General features: G+C 39.5%; 1 protein-coding gene across 1 annotated transcript in view; it reads left to right on the forward strand.

Annotated features, from left to right (window-relative positions):
• sema5ba (sema domain, seven thrombospondin repeats (type 1 and type 1-like), transmembrane domain (TM) and short cytoplasmic domain, (semaphorin) 5Ba) overlaps positions 1-11,683 on the forward strand; it is a 269,710-nt gene that overhangs the window by 236,877 nt on the left and 21,150 nt on the right. Inside the window, exons 15-17 of the mRNA XM_063005942.1 lie at positions 2,612-2,755; positions 3,555-3,702; positions 7,678-7,903. Coding sequence (XP_062862012.1) covers positions 2,612-2,755; positions 3,555-3,702; positions 7,678-7,903 — 518 coding nt within the window. The remainder of the gene's footprint in view (positions 1-2,611; positions 2,756-3,554; positions 3,703-7,677; positions 7,904-11,683) is intronic.

Raw genomic sequence — 11,683 nt, forward strand, 5'->3', positions numbered from 1 at the left:
ATCTATATATCTAAACCAATCAGAGATAGTGAAGGGCGGGACCAGCGTCATCAACGGCGGGCGTTACACAGCGAAATATCATGGCGGAGCGTGTAGAATATGTGTGAGCATCTGTGCTGCTGTTATAGGTGTTTGTTTTAATGTAAAAACATCAATCAAATATCGGTGATAAGAAGACGTGACGTGTTTGTCTCAGTTGTTGTTTTCTTTAGTTCATTGACGTGAAAAGCGTTTTGCGCTTTGCTTTCACCGCGACTCTCGACGTAAATAACCGATTTGCTCAGCGCTCGACTCGAGAGATAAAACATCATTAAAGTTCCATGATACAAACGAACATCTGTGTGAAATAACCATCAAATCCAGTCTAACAGCTCCACATGTATCTGTATTGAGCTGGATTTACTTCACGTGTGGTGTTTATATTTCACGCTAAACTTTGTTTTGTCCGGGTTACTTTTACCACCTCATATCACACAGTTCATCTTTTTTTAAGGCACTTTAAAAATATCAGCGACAAACTGACTCAAAATGTAATAATGTCATGTAGCCTATGTCAATAATATGCGTCTCGTTACTGCATTAACCATATATAATATTCTTATCATTAAATGAGATGTTCAGTTTGAAGCCCTTAAAACACTTGCACTTTTAATTTAGATTTTATTTTTATTTTATTTATCTTGACTTTAAATTTCAGCTTAGTGAAGTACTTTAAACACCAACACTTTTTCAGTAAGTTACCTTTCGTGTAGAATTGTGCTTCAGATAAAGAACTTTATGTTGACCAGATTGTTAGTTAATCAATATCAATCAAAGTCAGTGAACCTGCAAAAAAAGTGAACCTGTAAAACAGGTGTTAAATGCGATGTGGCTAAAAATTTGGGTGCACCTAACTTTTGTGCTGGTGCACCTAAGAAAAAAAGTTAGGCACACCAGTGCAACCAGTGCAAAAAGTTAGTCTAGAGCCCTAAGTGTTGCCAGATTGGGCGGTTTTTCTCTAAATTGGGCATCTAAAAAACAGTTTAATAGCAGGTAAATAACACTTCCATTTAAAAGAAAATATTCAGTTTTAAGTAACTCCAGCATTGTGGAAGGCTGTTAAAAGTAAAGTCAATTTTCAATGCTGATTTGGCTTAATAGTGTTGGTCAGTCTGTATCATATTGTTGAAAGAAAATTAAAATTTGTTTTCCATGCATTCACGCTAGCATGTTCTGGGGTTCAAATGAGTCTCATTAGTACACACAAGTTTGCAGTCAAATGATCAAGTATTGCAAAGGAATATCTTTAAAATTCATAATGTCAAGGTTATATGCTATATTTTAGTTTTCTACTTGTCAGGGAAAATGAGAAAAAATAAAAAGCTTATTATGCTAGGCTTGATGTAATTCTTCATGGCACTCACTGCCTGCATAGGTAAATGAGTGAGTGACCAAAACACTACTAGATCCACAGCAACTTGCCACATAAAAAAGGTATCAGACAGTTTCTGTGCCACCCCTGTGTGAGCAATGGTCTCAGTCTGGCCACCCCTATGAAAATTGTCTGGCTCTGCCACTGTCCACAGTTGAAAAAGAAGCAGATGAAATAGCTGATAAGAGAGGAAGGACTAATTCAGTGGTGTATTCAGCTTGTATTTCTTGCCAGAAACCAGAAAAGAGGTTTGCAGGTACAGCCATCCAATTTTGGTGGCAGTTTTTCTGACATTTGTATTATTCATATCGATATCGGAATTATATCGTATCGACCGAAATTAGGAGTTATATCGTGATATAAATTTTAGCCATATCGTCCAGCCCTAAGTCTAGGTATTTTACAGATATACATAATTCACCAATGAGGCATAACATTATGACCACCTTCCTAATATTGTGATGGTTCCCCTTTTGCTGCCAAAACAGCCCTGCAACTGCGATGCACTGTGTATTCTGACACCTTTCTATCAGAACCAGCATTAACTTCTTCAGCAATTTGAGCTACAGTAGCTCGTCTGTTGGATGGGCCAGCCTTCGCTCCTTACGTGCATCAATGAGCCTTGGCCGCCCATGACCCTGTCGCCGGTTTACCACTGTTCCTTCCTTGGACCACTTCTGATAGATACTTACCACTGACCACAATGAGCCTTGGCCGCCCATGACCCTGTCGCCGGTTTACCACTGTTCCTTCCTTGGACCACTTCTGATAGATACTGACCACTGCAGACCGGGAACACCCTACAATAGCTGCAGTTTTGGAGATGCTCTGACCCAGGCGTCTAGCCATTCCAATTTGGCCCTTGTCAAACTCGCTCAAATCCTTACGCTTGGTTATTTTTCCTGCTTCTAACACATCAACTTTGAGGATAAAATGTTCACTTGCTGCCCAATATATCCCACCCACTAACAGCTGCCGAGATGAAGAGATAATCAGTGTTATTCACTTCATTTGTCAGTGGTCATAATGTTATGCCTGGTCGGTGTATATATTATAGCAAAAAAAGCAAGATTAAATTTAATGTGATTAAGTACAGCATGAAATAAAGCTTGTGGGTAAATTAAGATAACTCCTTTCTATATTGAAACAAAAAGCACTCTTTGTTTTACCATGAGAAATAGACTGTTTGCCTTTATTTAGGAATGGGGGCTGGACACCATGGTCATCATGGGGTCAGTGCAGCACCAGCTGTGAGATTGGCTTCGAGGTGCGCCAGAGATCCTGCAACAACCCGTCACCCAGACATGGTGGTCGAGTATGTGTAGGCCAAGCCAGAGAACAAAGGTGAGCAACAAGTTATCGTCTTATTCATATTTACATTGTATTTTTAGATGCTTTTATCCAAGGCAACTTACAATTCTGACTGAATACAAATCTAAGCATTTTATTTATTTATTTATTTATTAGGATTTTAATGTCATGCTTTACACTCTTTGGTTACATTCATGACAGAAACGGTAGTTGCTTATTACAAAAGATTCATCGGTTCATAAGTCTTTAATGTCAGACACAGTCATGGACAATTTTGTATCGCCAATTCACCTCACCTGCATGTCTTTGGACTGTGGGAGGAAACCGGAGCTCCCGGAGGAAACCCACACAGACACGGGGAGAAAGGACCCGGAAACTCCACACAGAAAGGACCCGGACCGCCCCACCTGGGAATCAAACCCAGGACTTTCTGGCTATGAGGCGACAGTGCTACCCACTGAACCACTGTGCTGCCCCATCTAAGCAATTAAGGCCCAACTTGGCAGGGGTAGGACTTTCTGATTACAAGTCTAGTCTCTTAATTGCTTAGCTTTCTTTGTCAGTCATCTTACAACATACTAATCATTTATTGCTTTTAGATTGAGGGTACAAAAGACAGGCTGAAAGAATCTGTTCAAATAAAACACTATTAAGATAACTAATTTAGCCCCAGTCCATATTTTGCATACTTCAGTATCAATTTGCTTTGATATTAAAGTGCTGTGTGAAAGATTTTTGTAGTGATTGATCATGTTTTTATGTTCTGTAGAACAAGGCCACAGTAATGAGGGACACATGGTGTGAATAACCCATCTCACTTTTTTCTCTGCAGATTCTGCAATGAAAAGGTATCCTGCCCTCAGCCTATTTTCTGGTCCTCATGGTCTCCCTGGTCTAAGTGCAGCGCAGAGTGCGGGGGAGGTGTGCACTCTCGTTCCAGGAACTGTGAGAATGGAAATAGCTGTCCAGGATGTTCACTGGTAAATCATTCTTTCACTCTTAAAGACTTTATTTAAAGTTGCAAGAAAAAATATGCATGCTTAATAATGATCCAATGCTTGTCTATTTTTACGAGGGATATTCAAAAATCTTTCCGCACTTTTATATTTTGGTTGGAAACAGTGAGGGTGGGAGGAGTAGTAATTGGTCATGTCTGAGGGACAGAGAGAGCTTATAGTTCGGATTTAGCGCCATCTGATTTCCACCTTTTTACACCGCTCAAAGAAGCTTTAAGGAAAAGAAGATTTTCATGTGATGATGTGAAAGCAGTGGGGCATCAGTGGCTACACGCTCAACCAAAAACATTTTTGCTGATGACATTAAAATGCTACGAAAATTCATCGCAAAGGAAGGTGACTATGTAGAAAAGTGATTCATTTGTTTTTGTTTTTGAAATTTTTAATAAATAGAGTGAAAAAGTGCAGAAACTTTTTAAAGAACTCTTGTATTATGAGAAAAGTGCACAGCTTTGGTCGAACACCTTTAATGAATGAAATGATTTAAAGTTGCAGGTTGGAGGAAATCTGTCCTTTTAAAATGTTCACAAAAGCTTAAACACTTCTTAAAGTTATTTCTAAAAACCACTGTGAATCACTTTATAATATTATGTCCTGTCAGACTGTCCACAATTAAAGAAAATATGTTCTGCAAATATGACTCAAAAAAAAGAAAATGTGCAAAACTCATAAAGAGTGTAAATTTGTAACAATTAAACACCTACAGCACCATAAATCAGTTACAACACCAGATCAAGTTGCAAAAGACTACTGTCTGGGACAACATTCTAGATCAAATAAGACAAGAAAATGCACAAACTCTATTTAAATACTGGAATATTTGTGCAAATAATTTGAGCTATTTAAATACTCAACTTGTACATTTTTAATTGGTTACTTTGACTTGAGTCATCTATTAGAATTGTATTGTTACTTTTATTTAAACATTAATATACAGTAGGCTACTTCATACAACACTGCTGTTTGTTGTCTGCTAAAGTTACTATATGTAGAAAAGGAGAGATAAGGTTCTAAAGTCCAAAACTAAGTGAAAGTTATCATTGCAAATCGATCATAAAATATTTATGAAAAATTCTTGCTGTCTGTCCGCAATAAGTCAGTATTTCTTCGTCAGTAGGATAGTCTTGTTGTTGTCTTGTAATGGTTTCCTCCCATGGAGTACTATAAACATTAATGGTTTATATTTAGGAGTTATAGTGTCAGGGTTGATACATTTTGGTATATTGCCTTGTGATTTTTTTTTTCTATAAATCTTAAGTGGGATTAAAATGACTGTAGTTTGGTTTGACCCAAAGGCAGGGCTGAGGCTATTTAAGTAGGTGGCACATAGAGTTAAAGGGGTTTAGTCTGTTTAGGCCACAAAGGACGCAGGCCATATTAGAAGAGAGTGTTGGGTCAGGTCTGGTGATAAAGCCTGGATTGTTAGTAAGCCTACTGAGTCAGTTTTTATTTCTTGTCTAGTTATGGTAATTAGTTTTTTTCAGGTTGTTACTGTAAATATTTGCACCTTTAAAAATACAAATATAAATTGAAAAATGTAAATAAATGCTACGTTGGACGCTCCTGTCAGTGGTGGAGCCAGACAATTTTCATAGGGGTGACAGAAACTGAATACCTTATGATACATTATGTGGCAAGTTGCTGTGGAACTAGTAGTGTTTCTTGGTCACTCACTTATTTACCTGTACAGGCTACTGTACTACTACTACTACTACTACTACTACTACTACTACTACTACTACATAATAAGCTTTTTAATGTATTCCTAAACTAATAAAAAAAAGATCTGAAACAGTTGTGAAATTAGTGCATTTTTAAATGGTGATAAATCTCACGAGAATTACATTTTGCAACACAAGAATATTACAGATGGCACTTTTATCCTCAAACTGATTTACAAATTTCATTTACAAATCACATTACAAGATCACAGAACACACACATGCCAAACAAATTTACAGAAGTCGTATTCTTCGGTTGCTGTGATTTAAAGCAAACCGATTTACAAATTAATTCATATCAAGTAAAGTTGCTTGTTTAGACTCCACACTCAAAAAACCCAGGTTACTCAATCTCTCATCATCCATAGCTGATCTTAGGTCATTTTTAATCAGTTTCAGCACTGAAAAGCTCCTTTCAAATGCAGCTGTACTTACAGGTATGGTTTGAGGTGCGCTGTTGAATTGCGTCCCTGTGGGAACACCTGCGTACAGAAATGGTTTCGCAAAAAAGTTGCTGGTAAAGCAGTGGTGGGGGGCCCCTGGCTGCTGCTCGACGCTTGTTAAACTAGTTTTATGACAATTAAAATCCAAATGTAATTACATTTTTTGTATATTCTCCCATAAACAGTATATTCCACATTCTTCCAATTAAATCAGTGCCATTTCCCCTATTGCAATTTATCACCTGCCCTGTCCAACATGTACACATTATTTCCACCTGCTAGTAGAATAGACCCACAAAGCACCATATAGAATGTCACACTATGAACTTTGTGAATAGCCCACCACTATTACAGACACCTTGACACAGCGACATTTAGAGATAGCCAATTGTGCCAAGTTGATCCAGGTTGCACTGCCTGGGATTTGAGCTTGAGAGCTGGAGAGGTTGAGATCCTAGTGGTGGTGGGTTAGCACATTAGTCCACTATGCCACCCAAGCGCCAGTGAAAACTCTATTTTCCAAAATGTTAAAGCCACTACAGGTGAATGTGTAAAGTAAGTGACTGTATGTGACTATTCGTCCTAAATGAGACTTTTTTTCTAAAAGGAAAGTAAAATCTTTCTCACACAAATTCAGCCTCTCTCTCCAGGAGCACACGTTGGAGAGGGTCTTGTTTATGTTTCAAAGTTGACATCCCTTCTCAATGACTGATCAATGAAGCTAATGATCCACAGCTGCTCCTCATTTCAGGTGCAATGCTCACGGCTTTTAAGGGATTGATTGGGAATTTTGATCTCTTGCTCTTGTTTATGTTCATGCTCATGTTAAAAGTCTTGTTTAGTGTTAGTCTTGTTTATGTTTGGTGTTAGCTTAGCTTAAGGACTAAAACAGTTTAGTCAGGTTTCATGTGTGTTTAGCAGTTAGTGTAGCATTTAGCTTAGGTCATGTGTTAGTATGTCTTGTCTTCTGTGCCCTTGTCTTGTTTTTTGTTATTATTAATGACTTTGTTTAAACATTGCTGCGTGTGTGTCCGCCCCCTCTTGTCACGTTAGCCCATTCGTTACACTTTCTTTTAGAAATAGGCTTTGCATTGTCACTGTTTTGTTTTATGGGTTACCTTTGACTTGAGTAATCTAAAATCTGAATATTAATATAGGCTACTTCATACTACAATGTTTTTTGTTCTCTGCTAAAGTTACTCTATGTAAGAGAGGAGGGATAAGGTTCTAAAATCCAAGACTTCCAAGAGTTCAAATTGCAAATCAAGCATCAAATATTTGTCAGTAGTTCCACTCTCAGTGGATCTTGTCTGATCTAAGAGTAAAATTTAGGACCTTTTTACACCTAAAAACATTAGCCTAAATGTACCTGCCGCCCAAGAGGAGCAGACCAAATGGTAATGAGAGTCACAGCAGTTGAATACATTTAGTAATTAATCCTGTGTGGAAGAAGCATTGCTTTGCATTGCCTCTGATTTACTTGGTGGCAGATTCAGTTTTTTTTCTGTGAGTGTGTGTGTGTGCTTTCAGTCTCTCAAGAGCTGCAATTAATTTCAATCTAATTTACTTTATTAAAACTTAAATCAAGTTTCCTTGCTAGGAGCTAAAATACCTCCCCAGAGTGCTTAAAATGAGCCGTCAAGTTGTAAGAGCTTTCTCCGATGACTCAGCAATGCTGCGCCACTTAATGCGTGGCATTTCTCATCAAGCATAATGTCCGTCCACTAAAGATCTGAAGATAATGGACACCCCTTTGTTTCTTTCTATTTGTGTAGGAATACCAGACCTGTAATCTAGAGGCGTGTCCTGAGGTGAGACGGAACACTCCTTGGACGCCGTGGGTACCGGTAAATGTGACTCAAGGTGGTGCTCGACAGGAGCAGAGGATGCGCTATATCTGCCGGGCACAGCTGGCGGACCCACACGAACTCCAGCTGGGCAAGCGGAAGGTCGAGACGCGCTTTTGTCCCAATGATGGCACGGTCACCTGTGATACTGACTGTAAGTGCTGACCAAAAACACATGCTTTAGGACAGGTCTGTTTTTATGTTTAGTTTACACAGGGGGAGTGGATACATCTAACAGCCTAATTGCTCATCATCCTAGCAGTCATTTTCTCTCGTTTTATAATGTCTCATTTTCAGATCTCTTGTGTTTGCTCTTAAAATGTCCCATTTTTCACTTTGAAATTTAGCTAATTACATTTTTGCCATCTTTAATAAAAGTGCCAATTATTCGGAGTAGCCCATGTGTATGGTAAGGGATTATTCAGTCCTGAACGGGGAGAAAGAGGCTAGTTCTCCTATTTTTGGATGTCAGGGTATGTGTTTCAGTTATTGCAAACTAGTACATATTCAATTGTAATTTTAATTAAAGCCCTACAGTTATTACGACTCAAGTTTACTACATGCAGCCTGAAGTTTATCAGAAGCAGTGGTATAAAGAATACAGCCACAGCACTCACTCACTCATTCACTCATTCCAGTTTGGGTTGCGGGGCTGCTGGAGCCTATCCCAGCTTTTCAATGGGCGCAAGGCACACAGTAACACCCTGGACGGGGCGCCAGTCCATCGCAGGGCAAACACATATACACACACACACCCATTCACCTATAGGGCAATTAAGTGTCTCCAATTAACTTGACTGCATGTTTTTGGACTGTGGGAGGAAACCGGAGCTCCCGGAGGAAACCCACGCAGACACAGTGAGAACATGCAAACTCCGCACAGAAAGGACCCGGACCGCCCCGCCTGGGGATCAAACCCAGGACCTTCTTGCTGTGAGGCGACAGTGCTTAGGGTGGTTTCAAAACAGATCTGTATGAGTGTATCTTGCTTGTGTGACATGTAGATGAAGCAAGTATAATGGGTATAATTGGTGCAGCAACATAAGTTCTGGGGACCTGCTTTCTGTTCTTGCTTTCCATCACTGTCTGTCATGAGTTTTTTTAGGTTTTCGAACCCAGCACCTTCTTAATGTGAGGCGACAGTGCTACCCACCAAATTACCGTGCCACCCTATATAAATACAACTTATTATTATTATTATTATTACTGTTCCCATGACTCTGGATAGCTGTCTTAATTAAAGGCCAACTAATGGGTGGCTTGGTGGGTAGCACTGTCGCCTCACAGCAAGAAGAAAAAGGGACAGTGGTAGCCTAGTGGGTAGAGCTTTGGACTGTCAATCAAAATATTGTCGGTTCAAAGAATTTCATTGTATACTGTACACTTGATATGTACATATGATAATAAAAGAATTCTTTTTCTTCTTCTAAAAGAAGGTCCTGGGGTTGAATCCCAGGTAAGGTGGTACAGGTCCGGTCTTTGTGGAGTTTGCATGTTCTCTCCATGTCCGTGTGGGTTTTCTCTGGGAGCTCTGGTTTCCTCCCACAGTCCAAAGACATGAAATCAGGTTAATTGGAGCTATAAAAAATTACATTAGGGGTGTGTGTGTGTGTTTGTCCTGTGATGGACTGGCAACCAGGTTTTTCCTACCTTTCGTCTGGTGAATTGTGCCCTTTGTGACCCTAAATAAACTAAAATGGTGGTAAAACACTGTCAATAAATGATGAGGCAATGTTCATAACCTGCTTTTAGAGGAATGCTTGGAAAATCAAAGTTTATATGGCAATCATATTTTTTCAAATAACGGACAACTTCAACAGGATTGGAACAGAGCTTTCTGCCATTCTGATCGAAAGATTTAAGAGAGGGGTTGTTAAAAAGCGACTGAAACTCTACTTGAGTGCTGATGTGTTATTGCTTTGGGGAGCGGCCGTGTTTCATATCCACGTATCTAACGTCATTGCGCAAGCGACGACAGTGTGAACAGTATATGTTACTTCCATTCTGTGTCTTCAAAGTGCTTACTGCATTAATCCATGTCACCTGAGGAGACTTCCCCCTCCTCAAATCACCCTAAAGACTGTCTACTTGTAGTGTGTGTGTGTGTGTTTCTCGCTCTTCTCCAGCTTGGCGACAAGCACAAGTCACAGTTCAGTGACCGTCCACGTTATGGATGTCAACCCCCTCATTGATTAACTATAAATTCCTGCCAGAAGTCAGAGAGAAGTGGGCCATACTGGACAGTGTACACGAAAAGCATTAGGGGGAGTGAGGAGCCCTGATGAAAGAATAGCGCCTTGTGTTGGTGCGTGGACTGTCAGAAATGCTGTAAAACACAGTGTGACGAGGTGCCCGAGCCAACCTTGAATTACTAATGAAAAGCCCAGCGTGTTGCGAAATTTATAGCCTGATGTCACAGCTGCTAAAAAAATTTAAAGTGTAAGAGAAAGTAAGAACGATAGGGGGACAAATACTGCAACAAGTGGCACAGAAATCTAGTTGAATTCTTGGGTCCCAATGAAGCCACTACTATCTGTGACTATTCCCGAAAGAGCTGCCTGTGTCAGGGGGCAGCATTTGGGTGGTCGGGTGCATGGATACTATTGGAAATACATTTACATTTACTTCAGACAGTGTACCCCAACATCTTCAGGCATTAAGGCATTGTTAATTTGAGTTTAATAAACACTGCTCAATTATTTACATTTGGTGGCATGTTGGTATAGCTGGCAGAGTGACGATTAAGTGACATGGGTTGTAAAAACCATTGTCTGGATCTCCTTTGACTACTCAGCTTTTCTCGCTTGTCCCAAACATGCCAAGGCTAGATTGACCATTCCACATTTTTCCTAGGTATAAATTACTGACTGAGTGAACGGATAAATATGTGTGCTTCTATGCAATAAATCTGCACCCTGTTTAAGGTGCATTTCTGCCTTGTGCTCACTTTTCTGGGTGGGACCAATAATGACACTGACAAGGATGAAGTGGTTTGAATCAAAGGTCTAAATTGTAAATGTCAGTATTGATGTTTTACTAGCCATCCAAAGTGATTACTGGAACAAAAGCTGGTAAGAAACACAGAGCAACCCCCAAATGTTTGAAAAATGTGTTCTGTCCAAAAAATGACATTGAAATGACGTGAACCAGTCTAGTTCTAGCATTTAAACCGTCTAAAATCTACTACATGAATTAAAAAATATGCTTTCTTCTAGACCATATTGGTTGCTTTTATTACAGGAATTATTCTCACTAATATTATCTTTTTTTAGTTGTCACACAGTAGAATAACCCACTTACACCCAATAAAAGGAGAACCCTCCTCCCAACCTGTAAAATCTGCAAAACAACTGTTACAATAAAACACATCCTGATAGATGGATCCTGATCCAAATACACAAAGGAAATACAAAAAGTACACATGCCTAAAACCACAAAATAAATTCTCACACAAGACAATACAAGAACAGTTTTAACCTACCTCGCAGCCATAAAAATGAAAATATAAAATGAACCAACAATATAAAGATAATATACTGATCGGCCATAACATTAAAACCACCTCCTTGTTTCTACACTCACTGTTTATTTTATCAGCTCCACTTTCCATATAGGAGCACTTTGTAGTTCTACAATTACTGACTGTAGTCCATTTGTTTCTCTGCATGCTTTGTTTAGCCCCCTTTCATGCTGTTCTTCAATGGTCAGGACCCCCACAAGACCACTTCAGAGTAGGTATTATTTAGGTGGTGGATCATTCTCAGCACTGCAGTGACACTGACATTGTGGTGGTGTGTTAGTGTGTGTAGTGCTGGTATGAGTTGATAAGACACAGACAGCAATGCTGATGGAGTTTTTAAACACCTCACTATCCAGCCAACAGCACCCAGTGGGCAGCGTCCTCTGACCACTGATGAAGGTCTAGAAGATGAGC

The sequence above is a fragment of the Trichomycterus rosablanca genome, chromosome 12, assembly GCF_030014385.1.
Source record: "Trichomycterus rosablanca isolate fTriRos1 chromosome 12, fTriRos1.hap1, whole genome shotgun sequence".
Lineage (NCBI taxonomy): Eukaryota > Metazoa > Chordata > Actinopteri > Siluriformes > Trichomycteridae > Trichomycterus > Trichomycterus rosablanca.